A 22,643-nucleotide genomic window follows, 5' to 3' on the forward strand; every position below is an offset into this window, starting at 1 on the left:
CAAACATCTTTAGCAGCTCCACAGTGTTTCAGCATTTCTGAAAGATTTAAATGTATAGTATTTTGTGTCTTTAGTGTATTTACAAAGCTGTAATTCTACTTCAGGATTCTGGACACATTGGCAAATCGCTTAAGTGCTCTTGGTTACTGTATATTTCACCATAATCCCTAGATATAATTAGTTCATTATGTTCAGCTTCGATTATGTACACTGAGGCACATAAGAAGTTAGAAGACACTTAAAGAGTTCCAGTCAATATTTAAATTCCTTTTCACTAAGTGACACTGGCATCTTTTAGAAAAATACACTCTTCTGCTGCTACTCCACACTAATGTTCTGGGCCACTCATATGTCAGGGGACTTCATTATCTGGAAAAGATTTATTATTTTCTGAAGTTCTGTAGTGACTCTGTGTTGTAACTACTGAACATCACATTAACGTATATTAAATTTAATACTTAAAAGAAAGTCACTTTCATTCATATATACAAATATTTAGAAAACTGGAGATGTGCAATTAACTTTAACAATTATTCTTCAGGTTTACAAAGAAGACCTACCTCAGCTGAAACAGCAAAGTAAAGAGAAAAACCATTCTGTGCCCTTCCTTAAAAGAGAGCGAGCGCCTGAGGACAGTTTAAAGTTGCAGTTTATACATGGGTAGAGTACTATTAGATACTGCTTGTTTTTTCTGATTGTTAAAACATCCTAGCAATGTTAATTAATTCATATCAGAGCATTTAGCAAAGCATTTTTCAGTGCTTACCCACAATTAATTTGTTTGTCACTATTACTGTGGGTAATTTTTTGAATATCAGATTTTCAATTGTATTTGTTAAGGAACAAGAGAAGGTTATAATACTGTAGCCATATAATAAATAGTACATCAGCATTGCATTTTATAAAGTTATATTTTGAACTAGCTGTTCACTACACCTTATGCTTCCTGGAGCAAAGATTCTCTGTTGAGTTGATCGTGATAGCTGTGATTTGTAAAAAAGCCTGATAGATTTCTGCTTGAACCCAAGTCCCTGTAAAACTTATTTGGACACAATTATATGTGAATTATATATTCTTTTTGTGAAATAGTACTAATTTAGGAGTTAGGTGCAAAGTAAACCACAAGAAGATTCATGAATGCCTGCACTTAGTGGGAATACTCTCTCTCTGCCTGTGTGCTGTGATATTTTTAAGCCAAAGCTGACACCGCAGGTGTACTCTGTTCAAGTTAATTATTTGCACAATTTGTTACACAAAGTACCAGAATAGTTTTGAAACAGAATATAATTTGGTTTGTATTTGCTTCAGTTATAGAGGCTATGACTGTCGAAATAACTTGTTCTACACACAAACCGGAGAAGTAGTGTATCATATTGCTGCCGTAGCTGTTGTATATAATAGGCAACAACACACTCAAAGGCTGTATCTTGGTCACGATGACGACATCCTCAGCCTAAGCATTCACCCAGTGAAAGACTATGTTGCTACTGGACAGGTGGGTATTTAGAAGTGATAATCTTAGCAAAACATGGAAATAAATTCCCTTTGCAATATATAATTAGGAAAAATGTGGTTCTCTTTGTCCTTCAGTAGAGTGTTTCCTCCTAAATATGGGTAAGCTGCGTATTGTTTCCTATATCCCTGCCAAGCTGCTGGGGAGTACTGGACTGGAAACTGTGTGAGGTGATTATTAAATCATTCCTATACAACCAAAAAACTGCCAGTCTTATGCTGTGGCCCTGCAAAGAATCTTATATTCACTTTGAACCTCTGCTTTCATCTGTAAAAAGCAGGAGCTGTATTTTAGCTACGTCCTAGGAGGTTTTAGGGTTTCATTAGTCAGGCTCAGTATTTTTGTACCGTAGTAGCATTCAAAAGCCTTACTCAGATAAAGGCTATTTTATGTTGGGCACTCCACTGATATCTGGTACTGAACATGATATATGCAGTATATTCATGTATATTCATATATCATGATAAATTATATAATTGATATGATACTGAATACTGATGTTTTAGAGAATATCTACTGATACTTCTCTAAAAGAGAAAATAGATCTTGAAAAAGATAAAATAGGGCAAGTGGAAAAGTAGTTACCTCTGGAGTGTTTTGAAGATGTGATAGTGCTAATTACTGATATTAGTGTGCTTTGAACTTCCATGAACAGATACTCCAATTAACCCTCTGATTTAGGTTGGAAGAGATGCTGCTATCCATGTTTGGGACACACAGACACTGAAATGTTTATCATTGCTCAAAGGCCAGCATCAAAGAGGAGTGTGTGCACTGGATTTTTCAGGTAAGCCACAACCTAGATTTATATAAATGGTTAATTAAAAAGCAATCCTTATGATGAAATCTAAATTTTAATAGCTAGCCAATTTTACAACCAACACAAATTTTACATAAAAGCCTGCTGACAGTTTTGATAAAAATTAGTATGTATAGTAAAGTCAGTCATGGGTCTTTTCTCAATCGATCAATAATTGATTTTTGTGATGTGTAATACATAATACCAACTGTGCAGCTGGGACGCTGGTGGCTGTCTACATGGTGGTATAATAATTTAAAAGCAGGCAGAATGGTGACTTGAAGTGCATAAATGAGATGGAAATGTGATCTATAGGCTCATACAATTCTTCAAATTTGCTAACAATTCCCACGTTTTTCAGCGAGTTTACAGAAAAAGTAAACATGCCAAACAGTTGTCTGCTGTTTCTCCTACTTGTCTTTCTGAGATGGATGGTCTAAGCTGTCTCAGTTACCAAAGGGTAACTCCTGTATTCAGCATTGAAAAACATCCATATGGTAGTGACTTACATACTTCTGTATCTTTATAAAAGCGCTTAGAAATCCATTCTCCCTTTTTCTATTTAAAAAAAAGGTGATTATACTAGCTGAAATATCCTTTTCTTAACTCTGGTTTTTTTTCAATTCAACATAATTTATTTCATATTCTTCTCTCCAGAAATATAGTAAGAATTCATTAGGACATAGATCACATTTATGAGACAGGACTATGTGAAAGAAGTTTTACTTCCACAAAGATCAGTCTGTGGAATTGAGTCATATTCCATTATCAGAAGGGAGCCTTGATGTTCATCCAAGAGCTGGAATTCAAATGTGGGATTGCTGATCCGCTGTGGCACGTAACCTAGCTCTGAAAGTAGATATGGTACCAGAAGAAGGGAAAATGGATAAGGATGATCTAATTGACATAGTGTGCATAGGTGCTAAAAAACTTCTCATTAAGATCCCTAGTTGAACAAATGCTCATATATTTAGAAAATACTTACTTTGTGGTTTACATTTTAACGAAAATTAGATTCTTGTACAGATAGTAGTACTCTGAGTATTAGAATCCATGTACCTCTATAAAAGCCTTAAAGAATAAGCTGGCCACATAGTCTGTGGACATAAATCTGTACAAAAATATTAAAACTCTTTTTAAAAGTAGTGACCACTGGCATCATTACAGCGTTGCTTTAGGACCTGATCCTGAGAATGCACATCCTGCATTCCTAACTGGCTTTAGTTAAGATTCTTGGCATAGAGAGGAGCAGATAGTTGTGCAAATATGCACCTCACTATGGGATCAGAGTGCTACTTTGGTCTTATGTAGGGAGTTTTCATTGTGTTAATAATAGGTATTTCTAAATTAGGTTCAGGTCACAGTACTTGAAGCTTCAAGAAAGACACCCAAAAGTCCCAGCCTTTTTTGGCTGTACTCCATCTGGCAGCTGACTCTCTACTACCAGTTCTCTCTGCCCTTACTCGCTTTCTAAAACATCTGCTATTGGCCATTACTGAAAACAGTGTACAGGGCTGGGTCACTTTTGTAGGGCAGTTCTGATGATATTATGATTTGAAGATTATAATTTCATGCATGCAATGTTTGGTTGTGCCCTCTGGTGGCTAGTTTAACATCTATAATTTTGGATAGTATTTGGAGTGTATAGCCCATATTAGTGCATAAAACCTCCTATTTCAAGTGAATAAAGTTTAAATTGTATTCTTACCAACAAAATTTTGTCAACTGTGTCCCATTTACATAATTGAGTTACCCCTAAAAATAATTACTGTCATCAAAATATACAAATGTACCTCTTAAATAATACATATTACTGCATATTTAGCTTTCATATCAGCTATTTTCGTAGCTTTTTATCTCACTAAAACTGTTATAGAATAGTTCTTAACTGTCTCCTTTGCTTTTCTTTCTCACTACCTTTTTGTGTCTCCTTGTTTGTGTGTGTCTTTTTTTTAATAAACTCAGTTTTTGTTTCCTGACCTGTTTTTCAACTTTATTCCTTCCTGCCTACTTACACTCCTTCCATCTAGTCCCATTTCATTCAACTGTGAAGTCTTTTCCTCTTTCTGTAATTCCTCTTCTCCTTCTTGACTTGTTTCTGATAGAACTCAGTTGCTAAATACTGTGAGCTCAGTCTAGCTGTGAGAACCTATTCAGCTTTATGAACTTGGAAGTCATTCTAATGGAGTAATTTATACCAGTGGCACTCTTTTTATTCTTGAAGTCAAATTTGCTTAAGCACAGAGTCCTTAACATCTGTTAACTTCTGCAAGAAGTAACATTCTCAAATCATTGCTTTCTTTCATTCTTTTGGCCATCTCACCAGTTCTTTACTTCCTCCACCTTTAACTTTTCTTCAGTTAAAAAAAAAAAAAAACCTCAGGTAATCAGCTCCTGCTACAACCTATAAAGTTCAATTCTCTTATCATATACTTCAGCAAATATGGCTTAGTTTTTTAAAATTTTCAAAATTCCATGACAGTAGTTTGCCTCCAAAAGTTTGTTAACAATTGTCTTGTTTATCGTTATTTCACACACATAGCAAGGATGCCTAGGTGCTGTTGAATTATGTATGATATTCTGTTCTTGCTTTTCTTCCTCTCATTAGCTGTAGGTGCTGTCTTTCCTGCAGTAGAAGAGATGCTAGCCAGCAGTTAATTTGAGCCTTACAATTTTCTATCATATTTATAGTTTTGTTTATTTATAGTTTTGTTACATTGCCTATTAACTTTTAACCACCCATTTCATTAGATACTAATAATTCTTGTCACCATTTCAAACAAAAGAAAAGAAGCACCATCTGATCAGAAGTATCTCAAATAAAATGTAATGTGATTTTGGAATATTTGGACTTTATGAAGTTGACTTTCATTGTATTGTTTGATCCTACCTACCTTCCTTGTACTTACACACAGGAATGTTTTGTGTCTGCCTTTGGGAAAGATCAATGGTTTGATAAGGAATAAAAAAAAACCCCACTAAATTAGGGCAGACATACAAACATAATAGAAGATAATAAAGTCAAAAGAATGTCTTTTCTAGAAAAGAATAGCCTATCTTGTAATCATCCTGTTAAAAATGAAGCAGAAAAATCTTATTGTGACCTATAACACAACCTGTTCTGTCTCTGCTAAGGGTGATGACATATCTAAAGTCCCCTTAGTTAAGAAGAGGAAGGCTAGGTCATGGATTAGTAGAGTGCTCTGTGAAATCTATGGATTCCAGTTTGATGTGTCATCACCCAATAGGTATTCATTTGGGTGCTAAGTATTGCAATATGAATACTCCTTGTGGATAAAATGTTCAGCAGGTATAGACTTCATCTTAAGAGGGTGGGCAGGTTGACTGTGTTTCTCAGATCACCTGTCTAATACTGTACGCAGTCTACTTCAGGAACTGAAGGCTATCAGTGAATCTGAACCCTAATCTCTCAAAGTATTACTTCCTTCTTTTACTTCATTTATAATACATCATTTGAAATTCAGTCTGCAATGTATTTGTTGTGTTCATTGCCTGTTATATTTTCAGCTAAAGCCTTAGCGCCTTTAACATTAAGTATTGCTTCTGTACAGCTGATGGAAAATGTTTGGCATCTGTTGGGCTAGACGATAATCATGCCATTGTGTTTTGGGATTGGAAAAAAGGAGAGAAGCTAGCAACAACCAGGTAAGAATCCATCTCTGTAGAAATGTGCCCTGTGATTACATTTTTTTTTGAATAGTGTCATCCACACGTATTACTTTGTTTATAGCAAAACACAGAGCACCTCTCTGAAAACAGAATGGCGTTTCAGAGTAATATATCCAGATGAAAAACCTTGGGATCTACAGCTTAGTGCTTGGAAATCCTGTGAACTACTTCTGTCAAGAGTTCCCTAGCCTTTCTGTTACAATAGCTACATTGCTTATTATAGCTCATTTAATGATTTTTCAAGTTAAGTTAATATTTTCTCCCACTTTTATTTCCTGATTCATGGCAGAAGTCATCAGAGATGTCATATTTTCCTTTATGCATTAGATGATATGCTGGGTTCCATCAGTGTACATATGCAGAGCACTCTTCTGAGAAGAAGAAAGTGTTCCCTCTAATACAGATTTTTTTTTCAAGGTCTACTGATCTTGCCTTCCTTCTGAGTCAGCTTTTTCTGAGATATTTGCTCTTTGCAGTTACTAACAGAAAGCTTAGCTAATAACCCTGTAGTGAAGAAGCATTTGCAATTGCTTGAAGGGACCAGTGTTGGGAAGAGGATTGGATTACGGTTTACCTATTTGCTTTTTTTCTTCTAAAATATTGAATTGCAACGTTTTCTTTATGCTGAATTAGTTGTGCGTGTTAGAAGAATCAAACTGTTGAGAATCTGGTTTTTGTCCAGCAAATCAAACATACCTCTGAGGTCAGGGTACTAGAATTGTGTAGAATTCGTGTAAGCAGGGACTTACATACCAGAGAGGCAAGGAGTACATTTCATATGCTGTCTGCAACCATGTAACATCCAACATTGGTCAGTAGAAATTATGAGTATAACTGCAAAAAAGTGACTGCAAAAGATAATTTATGTAAGTATTACGCTATTATCACTATTATATGGTGACATGTTCCAGAAGAAATAAAAAGATTTTCTCCTGGCAGCACTATCTTTTAGTAGTATATCATTAGTGAATAAATAAACATTTTGATCCAAGTGTGTGTGTACCATAATCTATTTTAGCTATATAATTTTGTCTCAGACATCTGGTTTATTAGGCAGCAAGATTTTCAATCCTTTGTAAAATTTGTGATGTAGAGCTTGCTTAGGAACAGTGTTGTCTGTGCTGTAAAACGTGACATTTTCATTTGCTTTCCAATCCTGGTTTTGCTGTCTCCAGACAGATGTGCTTCAGACTCACAAGTGAAGAAATACCTTATATATTCCCATAGAGACCTTCTAAGCTTTTAAAAACAAGATAATGATGGGCTGTATGGCTACCCATCTCTTGTTGCTCACAGGAGAGATAGGAGATTAAGTACTTGGGTTCTTTTTGGTGTATAATACTATAGGTACCCAATGTAGCTACTATTACTGCTACCCTATTATTTTGAAAATATGTAGGGTCCTCACAGAGAGCATAAAAAAAAGAGTTTATCTTCTAAAAAGTTCTAATTTAAATGACTGTTTATATTTTAGCAGTGCCTAAATGCAAGTCCTCCATTCTGGTAAGCACAGTAGGACATATAAAGAGAGAGAAAAAACAAAGACAGGAGAGTTTACATCCAAATTTTAGACATGATCCTCACGTGGCCTTGCAGACAGGAAGAACAGGAGGACATCTCCTTACAATCACGTAGACCCACAAGAAGAATTCATCTAAACGACTAAACCTGAAAAATGAAGTGCACATTCGCTATGTACAAACATTCGTTATGTTTATTCCGTAGTTATTTTATATTTATTTTTTGTGAACATTCTTTTTGCTTAGTCTTCTTGGGATGATTTATTTCAGCATGACTTCTCAGTTTTCTTGTCACACTGTTCAGAATATGCTCTTATTTATTTGTTTTAGTTGCTCACTGGATAAATTATGAAGCTTATTTCTCTATCTTGGCTCTACAGTCTTCTGTCTAGTTTCATTAAAACCCTTATTGAGTAAGCGTACGCAGTTAGAATCAAAACATATCTGAGCTTCTTTCACTAGCTCCTCATGCCTTATATGCCAATGCAGTGCTGCTCCTATTTGATCCTAGTGTTTTGTATTAGTGGACTGCAATCCCTGAGGGAGCTGAGGGGGGCATTGTCAAATTTATTTACAATCTAAATCAGTGAACGTCATGCTCTTCTCCTTTCTTCATTCTGGAAGAACAAATGTCCTGTGCCAGTCCCTCAGAACACAAGGACACAAAAACTGCACAGGCTTGTACACATGTTTTGGTCTGACCGCTGTAGGAAATTGGGGTGGGAACGTAGGCCATGCAGTCCAGATCTTGTGTGTCAGCACTAGTCATCCTATCACACAGGCAGACATACTCCTGTCATTTTACAGGGGACACGGTGCTGGGGTGCAATTAGTTTGATTTTGGACTCAGGGCAGTACATTTTGCCTGTGTGACGGATGCTTCCAGAAGCAGCAGAATAACCAGCCTGAACTTGAAAGGCTGGGCATCATTATAGCAAAGTAGAGGAACAGGAGAAGGAGGAATTGCAAGAAGATGTACTTCAAATGTCAGAGGTGTAAAGGGACTGTTTTTTTCTAGACTGATTCACCAAAAGAAAATACTGAATCCAAGAAGGTTATCAGAACCATGTGATTTTTCAGATCTACTAAACCTGTCAGATGGAAGTGACATTATCATAGTATAAAACCTGAAAATTCAGGTGATTTTTGCTTTTGGTGTTTTTTAATAAAACACTGAAATAGAAATAATTACTACTTTGTGTCTGGGAATATTTTTTGCAATGGTGAAACGTAAACTTACAAATTCCCATAAATACATACTCCAACAAGAATAACTTTAATTACCCGAGAGCTAAATTTGAAGGTGTATATGCTGCTGAATGAATTGTTCCCTAAATTATAATTTTATAATTTGTTATTGTATTTTTCCTCTTGAAGCACAGTAGGTGTTTTTCTTGACAGAGGATTTTAAATATTTCTTGAGTTCTTATCCACTTAAATATTTACGTTGCCCTTTATACCTTCTCTTAATTGCATTGACCTTTGTTGCCTGCTGTTCATTGTGACTTAACTGAACTGAAATTCAGTGGGAGACAATTTTTATTCACCACATTTCTGTGGTCTAATTCCTAGATGGCGTATGGTCAAATACATTCTGCCAGCTCTGTGGGTCAGACTTCTGAGGCTAAACTCTTGCAGTTTAAAAATACAGCTCTCTACTTTTTGTTAGATAGGGTAATGATGGTAGAGGTAATGCAGACATAGCCGCTGTGACTCTTGTGCCTATCCTCGTGGTGTTATTGATCCATGCTGTTGTATTTGCACCAAGCCATGGTGCAAATGACTTGGTGCATGATTTGCACCATGACAGTCATGGGGATTAGATTCTCATTGTTGAAGACTATGTTTGGTTAGTCCAATACGATGAAATGCCATTTAGTTGGAAATGTTAGGTCATTCCTTAACGTTGTTTTTAATTTTTATTTTTATTGCAGGGGCCATAGGGATAAAATATTTGTCGTGAAGTGTAATCCACATCATGTAGACAAACTAGTCACAGTTGGGATGAAGCACATCAAATTTTGGCAGCAAACAGGTACTGTAATGAATATTCTATATTTAATTTGTTTGAGAATGTATATGCTTTAATGCAGGAACACCATGTTCTCAGTTTAAGAATTTGTTTTATTTGTAAAGCAATTTTCTAGTTACCAAAATACTAAAGGGGTGAAAACCTACCTCTGAATCAGCAAATGTCACAATATTCCTTTCTATTTGGAAGTCATTTCCAGCTAATTGTTTTTTAACTCAAGTCATACTATTAAGGATTTCTTCTGAACAAGCATCCTTGGCTCTCAGAAAACATGCAGTTCTGTAATTCACTTAAGCAGATTACGACCCTTGTTGTGAAAATGCCAGCTGGTGGCTAAGAATCTTAGGTGCCTCTGGCACACTGCTAAAACCCGTAGTGTTTGCACTTCAGGTACTGATGTAACACTTCAGCAATCCTTCAGTTTCAAGATAGAGCTGTTTTTCAGTCATCAGACACGACTTCCAGAGATGGAAGGTGCCAGGCTGGAAAGATAGGTTTGAGGATGGACCTTAAAATACGTGCCTGGGTAAAACAAGAAAGAAAGAAAGAAACAAACAGGTCTTTTGCAGAAGTTCAGTTATAGTAATTTGTATTTTATCCATTAGACTAAAAATCATGATGTGGTATCACAAGAATCAAGGTAATATATTTTTTGTATGACACAGGAATTTTGTTTCCTTTTCTAAATAATGAAAAATGAAAATGTGTTTTCCATTAATTAAAACCAGGGTAAGATTCTGCAAACTAACAAGCGAGATATTCAGAATGGGATGTAGCTATCAGTCTAGACTGTTCTGGCAAACTGAGAAAGACAGCAAAGTTAATTTCTCATTAGGGCTATTTTTACTCAGGACTGGATTTTTTGTTCTTTGTGACTTTTAATCAGACACACTACACAAGTATTCAGTAAAAAGATCTCAGAGAGCATCTTCTCTGTGTAAAATTCAGCAAAGGTAGGAGGCATAGGGCAGCTAAAAATAGAACTCAAGACAACTCAAAATTAGGTAGTTTTAAGAAGTTCCTATACTTACACTGTAATTTACACCCTTCAAGAGGTTCAGGGGATCTCAGTTTAAAAATTACTTCTTTTTTTTTTCTGCATTTTTTATGTTTAGGTTATTTTTGTAGTAATTAAATAGACTTGCATTACTGTTTGCCAAATGCTATTACAGGTATTTGCATTAAGCAGTGTCTTACTCCAAGAATAGTCTCTTAAAAATGGTATATTTTGAATTAAGATCTGCTCAGTGGAATTGGGACTATGAGTATGGTGTTAACTGTGAAATACATGATGACTTGAAGCAAGGACACTGCTGCCTATATTATTCTGCAGTTGCATGTGTATTTTTGTCTATAAGCACTCAATTCATGGGCACATATGGCTATTTCCTGCTTTCTTAACCAAAGTAAGGCTGTGGCAATTTGGTTCTCTGACAATCAGAAGAGGAGCAAATCCTGCCATTCATTCTGCAAAACTCCTGTCAAATTGTCAGGTTGCCAGTGGACAACTAAAACAAACCTCTCGTATCTCATGTGTAGTTGTGGTCACTTCTAAAGAGAAGCAGCTTGTCAGGAGCTTGGCAGGCTGTTCTGTGCAAAAAATATTCTGCCAGCCATTGTATGAATTCTTTTTACACAATTCCTCACCAAAATTTATCATTTGCTTGGAGATAACAATCTGAAAAATAGAGCCTGTACTGCTTCAAAACTGTCATTACTAGATTGACTTTCTTTTATTATGTTTTTCCCTTGTGCACTATGTTTTCAGTATTTCTATTATTGACTATGTCTTAGGCAATCACGAGAGGTGATGGGGTCAAGACATTTGTCCTTTATAGCACTATGGCTACAAACCGAAATATAAAAAGACTTACTTTTGTTTGTATTGCAGGTGGAGGCTTTACATCAAAACGAGGAACATTTGGAACTACTGGAAAATTGGAAACTATGATGAGTGTTTCCTATGGGCGAATAGAAGATCTAGTTTTCTCTGGGGCTGCTACTGGAGATATTTATATCTGGAAGGATACTCTGTTGCTTAAGACAGTGAAAGCCCATGATGGACCTGTATTTGCCATGCATGCATTGGATAAGGTATTTATCGTCTTATGTGATCCATTCATCTTTATTATTTTTGTTGTAATACTGGCTTTTAGAAGTGTATAACTAACATACCTTTCAACGAAGTTACCCATGTTTTGTACGCGTGTGTGTGACCAATACGTTGTTCTACATTGCACTAACATTGAAGATGCTTTAATAAACAAAACCGTAACAGAAAACAAGTTGCACTGGATGAATCTGAATGTGATTAAAATCACAAAACCCATATTACTGAATTCTGTTATTTGATAGACATGTATTTGGAAGGACCACGTTTTATGTACTCGTTACCTGACCAATAGGTTTCTGACCTCTAAATATGCAGAATTTATTTCTCACTGCGCTCACGGATGTCATTTTCATGTCTGTAAACCATAGGAGAGTAACAGGTAACATTCATTGCCGCTTCAACCTGATCCCAAAAATATTTTTGCCTTATCAGTTTCCAAAATATGAAACATGAATTTTTTAATAATATTATCACTGTATCTTAAGCAAGCAAGACTTCAAATATCCAAAGGTTTTGTTTTTCTGAGATAATTATTCCAGATATCAAAAGGATTTTCCTCCAGTTGCATCAATAAATCTTTAAAAGAAACCATGGCAAAATATATTATTGACATCACATAAATGAGGTTGGGGCAAAACACTTGAAATCCACTGGAAATTTGAAGATGTTGATAGTGGAATATCCTTTTTGAGATTATAGTTTCAACTTTAAAAGTATAGCATGAGAAGAAGAATATTAGCTATTAACATTTTTATATGTCAAGGTCAGTTAAGGTCCCTGTGGCTCAATCCTTTCTGGCCCTAATTGATTGTTCCTAGCTTTCCCATCAATTTTTCTATTTGATCTTGGCACTCTGTCATCTGAACATCCTCTTCACCTACGTTTTTGTTGGTTAGTTATTTATGCTGCGTTTTGCACTCACTTGGCACAGATAAAGAGAATCTACCAAGGGAATTAATCAAAGAATTGGTCCCTGTGCATTATTAGAACTTCGTTTGAAGTATCTGTTAAGTCCATTGAATTCGGAATAACTTGAGAAGCTATTATTATCAACTACTGCCTCTTCTAAGGATGAAGCACATATTTTTCCATAGCTTATTTTCACATGCAGAAAAATGTTATGGTCCATCGTTGCTATTTACAATAGTACGCGCTCTGCATGGTTATAAATCTTTAAAACCCTAGAAAAGCAACTCTCTAAATCTTCTCCCCTTATATTTTGTTCTTCATAGCTATAGGCTCCAATATTTTTAATTAGTCATATGAATAAAATGCAGGGGAGAATTTATACTGCCTTTGGACATGTTTTTTTTAAATACTAACATATGAATGCTGACATTTGTGTATGTTTTCATACTGTGATCGTACAGGGTTTTGTAACTGGTGGAAAAGATGGAATTGTGGCACTTTGGGATGACATGTTTGAAAGATGTCTGAAGACGTACGCTATTAAAAGAGCCGCACTATCTGCTAGTTCTAAAGGTACTATTTTTCAGTGTGTTTTAATAAAGACTATATGCATGAAGGCTGGTAAAATGGCAGCAAAAGGTATGAAATCTTACCAGAACACAAAGGGAACGGTAATACACTACTTACTACTCCGTGATGGAATTTTCTGGTTTGATTGATTTAAGTTTTAGTTCACACAATCTTTGCCATTTATAGTTCATTCTGCTATTTCCTCCTCTATTCCGTGACGTTTGGCTTTGTTTTCCCTGAAGAAATTATTTTAAAAGGAAATGTCACAAGCCTGTGAGGCTGCCTGTTCCAAAATCTGTTCTGTTTAGCAGCTGGCTTCCTCAACTGGCCAAATCTCATGTAGTGAGACCAGGGTCCCTATGAGCTGGAAAGACCTGTTAAATTGTACTTCCCCAGGCACCAGTGTGGAAGTCTGTAAAGTGATATTCACAGATAATCACAGAATGAATGTCCATGTTGCTGGAGCATCTGAACCCCTTATACACTGTCACTGTTAGAGCAGTAAACTATCAATCTTTATATTGCCACAGTACAGACTAGCACAAGCTCCCATCCTTTGAACTATTAATTAAATAGATTATCTAGTAGTTTGATCGGGCAAGTGTATCTCATGTTTCATGATGTTAAACATATTTTAATTATAGATGGTATAAGCTGTATAAACTATAGGTGATACGAGGCTCTTTTTGATTTCACAATAAAAACCTAAAATTAGTATCTTTGTATTCTTCAGGTTTACTTTTAGAAGACAATCCCTCTATTCGAGCCATCAGTCTAGGACATGGGCATATACTAGTGGGAACTAAAAATGGAGAGATACTTGAAATTGATAAAAGTGGTCCTATGACTCTACTTGTTCAGGTACTGTGTGGATCTTCCATATCAAAATAGTCCCTGGAGAAATACCAGACATTACAAGATTTTCCCAGTAATTTTCTTTCTGTTTTCATTAATCCTGTTGGCCACTATTCCCTTCCTTGTTCAGGTAGAAGTTGATATTTTTTTATGTAAATGACTTTGAGATTCACTGTGGATTACAGAATTTTGAAGGCAAACCAAAAAACCCATTAAGTTCAAAGGCTGGTGAGGCTACCAAGCCAGGAAACATGAAATTGCTACTCTACCCTTAATTGGTTTAGTAGTGGACTTGGTAATGTTAGGTTAATGGTTGGACTGGATGAGCTTAAAGGTCTTTTCCAACCTAAACGATTCTATGATTCTATGATTCTATGATTTTTATGAATTTTTTTAGACAGCTTAGGACCCGACATGAAAAATGAAGAGTAGACCTAACACAATTTATTTTATTTTGACACTGTGGTTCCATTTATTTGCCTTTACTGAAATAATACAGTGTATTCTGAAGGAGCCTATACTTTAATTTGTGAAAAATTGGTTTAGAGTTGTGACAGTTTTCTACAGTAACACACAGTTGACACGGCACGTATTGCAAAGCATAAAGAGACCTCTTTCTGCAAGACAACGTATTTTGCAAAACTTGGTTAAAAAATTTTCATGTATATGTCCACTGATGTATTTGATGCTGCTTTGGTTTAGTGTCTTGAATAACCCTAATGTCTACGTGTAGAAAATTGTATAGACAATTTACTGAGTTATAATTTGTCAAGTTTTTACTTTCTGGTTTTTATAACTAAATTAACATTGTTTTTTACAAAAATATTGTTTCTTTGGTATTTTTCTTTCCAGTTAGTTCTGATCATATAAAGTAACCTTTCAAATTTGTATTGCCTGCATGACAGCCTTACTAACTTAAATGTGTGAAGTTGCATTTTATAAATTTTTTAACTCATTCACTAATTTAGAATTGCAATCTCATCCTAATATAGTTCCCTTCACATGAATAGTAAGGTTGCGAGACAGTAAAATTACCTTAAAATTACCCAATTGCTGTGAGTTTTCTGAAAAAGAGAAGTGTTATAATTGTCATCCAGCTTAAATTACATGCTTGCATGCACCAACTTGAGCCAAAAGAGAAAATACGTAAGGTGTCATGACAGTTCCTCCCCTTTTTCTTTTAATGGTATTTTTCCATCTCAACAAAGATGCCAGTTACCAAACTGAAATCCAGATTGAGAATAGTAAGAAATGATTTAACCTTGAAATGCCGTGCCAGCAAGCTGTATGCAAGTTGAAGGAAATCTAGAAAAAGCAGGAAAAGTGATCAAAAAGTTTGAAAACTGAGTTCTGAGGAAAGGTTAAAAGAACTAAGTATGTGTATGTTGGGCAAAAAAGTTCTCCAGGATCAAAAAAATCCCATAAGCCTTGAAGACAGATTAGCCCATATTAGGATTTCAGGATGAAGTCCTGTTTGGGGCATAACTATTTCCTGTTCATTTCAAGACTGGAAAAGAGAGCATTGGTAGAACAGGAATTACAGCCAGTAACAGTGGAGGAAACTAAGGAAGAGTGTAATTTAAATGGTTATCAGAGGAAACAGACCAGACATTCAGGACTCTTTTGAATATGAAAAATTTTGGAGAGGAGATGATGAAGGCCTTATTGCCTGAGACTTGTAAAAGGAAGCAGGGCAAGTGCTAGAACATATTACACAAACCAAAATGCTTTCTTCTCTCTTACATTAAATGATTTCCTTTAGGGACATATGGAAGGAGAAGTCTGGGGCTTGGCAGCTCATCCTCTCTTGCCTGTCTGTGCAACAGTGAGTGATGATAAAACACTACGAATCTGGGAACTTTCATCCCAGCACCGCATGCTGGCAGTGAGGAAACTCAAAAAAGGTAATTCTCATTTGGCCATACACTGTGATAGTAATGATTCTACTCTATTTCTGTAACAGTTCCATCTTTGCTTTCAGTGCATATCACAGGCATTAATTAGGTAGGAAGAGGACACAGTCATTAAGAAATTGGAAGCATAGGAAGTAAATTGTCTTTGACATGTGTCAAGTCAATGAAAAGGGTAGAAAGAAAAAGGATTATAATCTATTGTAATGAATAATAATAAAATGAACTTTAATCTATTTTCCTCTGATTCCAAGGGGAATGGGTCGACCTCAGAATCATTTTCCTTCCTAAGAGTACTGAAGGCCAGCATATTTGTTGCTGACATTAAAAAGTTTCCTTATAAATACAAATGTAAAATTTTCTGCGTGTTAAGCACAGTCAGCCTTCAGTGGCAATATGGACTTTACCTGTTATACCAACTTCTCTGAAAATGAACAGTTTTCCTGCCCTCTCCTCTGTATAAAAGTAGATGAGCTATGTGGCAAAGCTGCCTTCTCAAAATTACTCTTACTGCATTTGTTCATTCCTATCCTTCAGGAAATTTTATGGTATAAATTCAGCATGCTTCATTTTCAGTGACAGATCCAGAGTGCAGGGACTCTGGCTGAGAGAAGACAGAGTCAAATGTTTTGGAGAGGTGAACTCAGGGACGGATGAGGATAGCTGTATGAGAGAGTACGGTCAGAAATAATGCTGAGGCAAAAAGTAAGTGGAGGAAGGGTAGTACATCGCTGTTCTAAATGTGCTCCACCTGAAAGGAACCATTTTTCAGTCATAACGAAGAAGCTTTCAAGTGTGGTGTCCCTGAAAAACAAGTAGTTTTGCTGCCCGTAATGAGTCTTTCAATTTTTCATCTGGATTTCCTTTCTACATGGTTTTGGGGGTTTTTTGGTTTGGTTTGGTTTGGGTTTTTTTCTTTTTAATCATTGGTGTGTTTAGAACGTAGTTGGAAGATGGTATTTGCACTTAAACCCATTTCAAGCCTGATCAAATCACCATTGTCAGCTCAAGAACAGCCTATACAAGAGGGTACATTCCCATTCAGTAAAACATTAATCACAGCCCTCCTATCACATATTTGTTTTAATAAATAACAAACCTATTTCAAAAGTACGTACTTGATGTAAAAACCTTTCAGTTGCCCTTTACTGATGGTTTTCTCAATCCCAAGTTTGTAAACCTTAAGACACTCCTTTCCATTTTCTTTTGTAGGTGGACGGTGCTGTGCCTTTTCCCCTGATGGGAAAGCCTTGGCTGTAGGGCTGAACGATGGGAGTTTTCTGGTGGTAAATGCTGACACTGTTGAAGATATGGTCTCTTTTCACCACAGAAAGGAAATGATCTCAGATATAAAGTTTTCACGAGGTATAGTCAGGTGATAAAGTGAAAGGGCAGTGTTTATCTTGGAGTTTGTTTTTCTCCTCTAGACATAAGATTGAATGTTCAGAAGGTAGACTGGCTTTATATGTGCTCCATGCATTTAAATACTTCAGAATTCTGTAGGCTGTATGCAGCCTAGTAGAATGGGGCGCACCCCTAACCTAGTGCCTTTGGATGCACTACAGTAGTAAAAATGCATAACAATAACAATTACAACATGTACACTTTTAATAACCTCAGTGTCTCTTCTTTACAGAATCAGGAAAGTACCTGGCTGTGGCTTCCCATGATAATTTTGTAGATATTTACAACGTACTTACCAGCAAAAGAGTTGGCATTTGTAAAGGTGCATCTAGCTATATCACACACATTGACTGGGACTCAAGAGGTAAAATATTTGACCAGAGAAATAGATTTAAAATGCCCGTGAAACAAAATATCAGAAAAGTGTTCTCGTACCACTTACTAAGATAAACTGTAACTACTAATGCAAACGATTTTTCAACATCAAGCACCATATGGGTTCAGTGCAATTACATTTGTTGGTGGAATTCATCCTCACTTGTAACATTTGTACCAGAGTACATGGTACTGCACTGCTGACAGCATATGACTAAAATGTCACTTACGAACATAATATTGCTTTTCTTTTTATAGTTTTGTAGTGTGTGGCATGTTTTTCTTTTCCACCTTTTATGTCCAATTTCCTTTCTTCTTTGCTGAGCATTACGTGGCAATCACGGCAATGAAGTTATTGTCACAACTAATTAAGTCTAGCAGGATCGCTAATGAGCTCATGCAAATAAGCCTTCCCAGACCTAATATGATTCTGTGTGGAACCACCTGTGTGTCTGAGCCCTGCTTCCCCTGTTGTGCTAGTCCCAAAACGTGGTGCAAGCTCACTGACAACAACAGGAGCTAATCTCCCTTCAGAACCCGTTCAGGTCTACGTGCCATTCTTGAGCTCGTACGCTGTGCTGCAGCTGAGCTGGCACTGCGTGCCTGCTGACAGCCCTGATAGTCTGAGTACTGATAGGTGTACGCATAATAATAGCAATTTGTCTGATAATACCTGCGTATCTGTGGTAGCTGGTTCTTGGACGTGTTACATGTGCAGATACAAAATACAAGAAAACTGAAAATTCTGTATGTCCTTGCTGGTATTTATTGGAAACTCTAACTGAACTTCTAGATGTAAAGGATTAATATACTAAATTGCATAACCTGTCTGACACAGGTCAGATAGGAAGAGCATGATAGTGCTGTAGTCCCGTATTGCGCTTCTTGTTGTCAGTGATTCCAGCAGACCGAACAGAGCTCATGTAACAAAGGGCAAGATGCCCAGTCAAAATATAGCAACCTTGGAACTGCGCTAGTTCATATCACTTGAAAATCTAATCCAGTCTTCCTCAATAAGAGTGCTTTCCCTGGCACTTATGCAGTTTAGATATTGTAGAACTGCTTTTATGATAATAAATCCCCACAGGATTTCTTTCTCACGCTAGTATAGTAGTTATAATTTGAAAAATTCAGAAAATGCCTTTAATTTTCTTATAGCAGAAATGTCGTAAAACTGAATTTGAAAGCGTTTTTTGCTTATCCATGCACAAGTACTTGCTAATATACTATCAATTGCATACAGGATTATCTTCACAGTATTCGTATGGGTGTGGTAAACTTCATATTCGAGGACAGTTTGGTGTGTAGCTGGACTATACGCCAGTTAGGCAGTGCAAAACAGACAGGAGCTTACCATGTTTTTAACTTACGGCAAAGCTGTCTTGCACAATTGCTATGAAAATGAATAGCATACACATTTATTTTTTTCTACTTTCCGTTATCACGATGATGAAAACACAAGCAAAATATTTCTTACCAGAAGAAAGTGATTTGCTGCAAGTCAGTAATTTTTTAAGGACGTTGGATGGTATTTAAAATATTACTTCTGCAGTGAATCAGGAGTACAGGATTCTTATGAGAGTGATTCTAAGCATCTGTTTTACTTTTGCTATGAATAACTCTCTGGAGGAATATTTCTTAGCTTACCCCCAGAAACCTCTTCACTCAATCAAAAGAAAGTTCGTAATATTCATAATCATGAATAAGATTCATAATAAACTCTTATTTCGTATCCAGGAAAGTTATTGCAAGTCAATTCTGGTGCCAAAGAACAACTATTTTTTGAAGCACCAAGGGGGAAAAGGCATATTATAAGAATTGCTGAGGTACGAATTATGCTTACTAGATTTTTTTTTTACTGTGAAAGTTATTTTTCTGGACTGTTGAAAATTAGCATATTTTGTCTTCAAATGGTATATTTTTTCCTTTTAAAATACTATATTTACAATGGTTAGAATTAGAATTATTTAATCATTCTGTAGAGTGTCTTTCCTAGCATTTGTAGATGGTAGAACTTGCAAGTTTCTGTTTGTATCTCTACATTTATTTTTGTCTAATAGCAGTCATTTCCCTTAATCCCCTTTCCTGAACAGTCACCTGTTTTCTGTGTGATCAGTGTGCATACAGGTTATAAACCAGCTTTAAACAGTATGGCCTGGCTTTTAAGGATGTTCATTATTTGTGACACATAATTTTTCTACAAAATTGCCAATGTTTTTAGCACCTTAGAAAATCTTTAAGGAGATTTGTATCCAAATTATGCTCTACCTTGGGAAAGCGGGAATGTTTAAAGTTTTAAGCCTTTTGATGAAGATACGCAGTTTGTATTAGCTAGCTGGAAACAGTGAACAGTTTCCAAAAACACTAAGAAAATTAAGTTAATATCAAACATAGAAAAATATGCGCATAAAACCAGTGTGGTTTTGGTATGTATTAAGATGACTTCTTTGGGGGAAATTCTGCTTGCAGATAGAGAAGATTGAGTGGGACACCTGGACATGTGTTCTTGGTCCTACTTGTGAAGGAATTTGGCCCATGCACAGTGATGTCACCGTTGTAAATGCAGCTACTCTTACAAAAGACGGAACGCTGTTAGCTACGGGAGATGATTTTGGTTTTGTGAAGCTTTTTTCATATCCAGTGAAGGTAATAAGTGTATTTATTTCTGTGATTAGAAACTGTGCAAGAAAAGGAATTAAGGAAGATGCTGTTAGCAATGTGTCAGACTGCTAATACAAGAATTCTTTGTGCTACAGGGCCAACATGCAAAATTCAAGAAGTATGTGGGTCACAGCGCACAGGTAACCAATGTGCGGTGGTTACACAATGATTCTGTGCTGCTGACCGTAGGTGGTGCTGATACAGCTTTGATGATCTGGACCAGAGAATTTTTGGGCATTCAGGAGAGTAAGCTGGTTGATAGTGAAGAATCAGACACAGATGCAGAAGAAGATGGAGGTAAAAAGGATTGTATGCAATACATCTTTAATTTGTCTTCATTCCACAGAGACTCAGGCAGGCGTTTAGCTTGAAGTGGGCAAGAAACTTTCATGTGCTCAAGTTCAGTGTAGGGAGAGCTTGGTAGGATTTGTTTTATTCCTTCTGTTGGTGCAGATCTTCTTGTTTTCTGCTCTTCCACTAAGAAACAAGGGTAGTTTGTTTTATTTTATGTTTTCTTTCTCTAAGGTTACGATAGTGATGTTGCAAGAGAAAAAGCAATTGATTATACCACTAAGATCTATGCAGTAAGCATCCGAGAAATGGAAGGGACAAAACCACATCAACAGCTGAAGGAAGTTTCAGCAGAAGAGAGGTATGTCACACAAAGGCATTCATTTCCAAATGTACGTTGCATTCTTTTGAATCTCTTTTCATTCAACTGCAATTAGTCCTTAGAAATAAGACAGGAATTTTAAAATTCACAAGATAACATTTTAAATGGTGTTCATATGGTACAACGTGTTAACGTGACGGAGAAAAATACGTGTATGTAAGTAAAACACCTGTGAGTGTTGTGTTCTCTTCTGCTGTTCACATAAGCAGTTATATTCTTTCCTCATTAGTATGTGTAGCTGTACATATGTCTGCAGCAGGGCATTTGTGATAGGGTGAGCTTGTAAATACTTTGTAGTTAAGGTTCTTGGTGATGTTTTCGTTGGAAGATTTTCAGTTGCTTATAATTGTGTCAGGTTGTTACGGTTGAAGCTGAAATTTCCCATGGCACACGTTGGCCTTAGGCTGAATTGTTCTGAAAACAATAAGCTGGAAGGAGAACAGTAGTGGAGAGGACAGTAAAGAAAAGAGGTAAGAGCTAAGCATAGAGGGTGAGGTTCAGTGAAACACAGACCTAGGGGAGTGGGTGAGTAAAAATTCTGACTGGGGCAGGCCTGCTGGGTTAGAACAAGAGTATCTGTAGCCAGTAAAGTACATTCCCCTTTGCAATCTGGAACTGGATCTAGGCACGTTATGTCTGTACAAAGTACACTTCGCATTTGTCAAGTAGCTGTGGCATTTGTTGGTAACATGGGTGTCTTACTCCCCTTATCTTACTTTTGGGATGGAGCTTTAGGAAGGATAAGAGCCTGTGGATGCTGACAGTTATGAGTTCAGATGAATAAAAACCTGTACTACTCTACTGTTTACACCTGTGAATCCAGTTGATGCCTCAACTGTGAATCCATGCAGTTTCTTTTGATAGAATTGCCTTTTCTAAGTGGTCATTCTTTTATCACAAATTTTCCTGCTTTTGCCCAATGTCGGGCACTGACAAAAAGGACCGCTGTGGGTTAACCCACAGAAAGAACTTAAGCTTAGCTGTTCCCCTTCAGTTTCCCCCGAACACGTGCCTAGTAACACCACTAGTGTGATGGCATACTGTGCTCCCCACAGGCATCCTGCCCTAGTAAGAGAACAGGATACACAGTCCTCGGGGAATGCAGCAGGGGAAAAAGTAAGCGCTGGTGCACTGCAGGATCCCTGCTGCAGGTGCTGCAAAAGATGAGAGAGCTGTCTGTAGCAAGAGGCTGGCATGGCAAGAAGAGAGCGCTCTGGAGCCTGCGGAGAGCTGCCTTCTTGCTCTTCCTGCTTCTGTCGCAGAGCTGCTTGGTGATGCTTGGCAAATCGAGTATTTTCACAGGCAGCCTCTATGTACCTCATTTCCTGCTGTCAGCTGAGAGAAGTACGGCTGAATTTGCAGAAAAACTGCACACTCAGAGCTGCAAGCGGAGATCATTTAAGCAGTCCTTTGAATAAATATGTAACACGTAATTACATTGAACTGATTAAGGTCTACGGTTCTAGACTACTGAAAATTAGTGGCAACTTGGGAGATTTTTGGCTTTAAAAGTCTCCTTGGTGTCCTGATTTGCAAGATACAAAATGGAGTTAGTAATACTTCCTAATCTCATGCAGACCTTTGAAAAATAAATCAGTTTCTGTTTTTAAAGCTCTCAA

At 36.7% G+C, this 22,643-nt stretch overlaps 1 protein-coding gene across 6 annotated transcripts in view; it reads left to right on the top strand.

Annotated features, from left to right (window-relative positions):
• The window catches only part of EML6 (EMAP like 6), a 116,707-nt gene that overhangs the window by 67,249 nt on the left and 26,815 nt on the right, over positions 1-22,643 (top strand). For all 6 annotated transcript variants that reach the window (XM_075707084.1, XM_075707083.1, XM_075707085.1 and 3 more), the window contains exons 13-27: positions 542-660; positions 1,309-1,495; positions 2,195-2,300; positions 5,885-5,978; positions 9,457-9,557; positions 11,446-11,648; positions 13,038-13,149; positions 13,880-14,007; positions 15,764-15,905; positions 17,124-17,276; positions 17,548-17,679; positions 19,428-19,516; positions 20,160-20,336; positions 20,447-20,648; positions 20,877-21,003. In XM_075707084.1, coding sequence (XP_075563199.1) covers positions 542-660; positions 1,309-1,495; positions 2,195-2,300; positions 5,885-5,978; positions 9,457-9,557; positions 11,446-11,648; positions 13,038-13,149; positions 13,880-14,007; positions 15,764-15,905; positions 17,124-17,276; positions 17,548-17,679; positions 19,428-19,516; positions 20,160-20,336; positions 20,447-20,648; positions 20,877-21,003 — 2,072 coding nt within the window. The remainder of the gene's footprint in view (positions 1-541; positions 661-1,308; positions 1,496-2,194; positions 2,301-5,884; positions 5,979-9,456; positions 9,558-11,445; positions 11,649-13,037; positions 13,150-13,879; positions 14,008-15,763; positions 15,906-17,123; positions 17,277-17,547; positions 17,680-19,427; positions 19,517-20,159; positions 20,337-20,446; positions 20,649-20,876; positions 21,004-22,643) is intronic.

The sequence above is a fragment of the Pelecanus crispus genome, chromosome 3 (genome assembly GCF_030463565.1).
Source record: "Pelecanus crispus isolate bPelCri1 chromosome 3, bPelCri1.pri, whole genome shotgun sequence".
Taxonomy (NCBI): domain Eukaryota; kingdom Metazoa; phylum Chordata; class Aves; order Pelecaniformes; family Pelecanidae; genus Pelecanus; species Pelecanus crispus.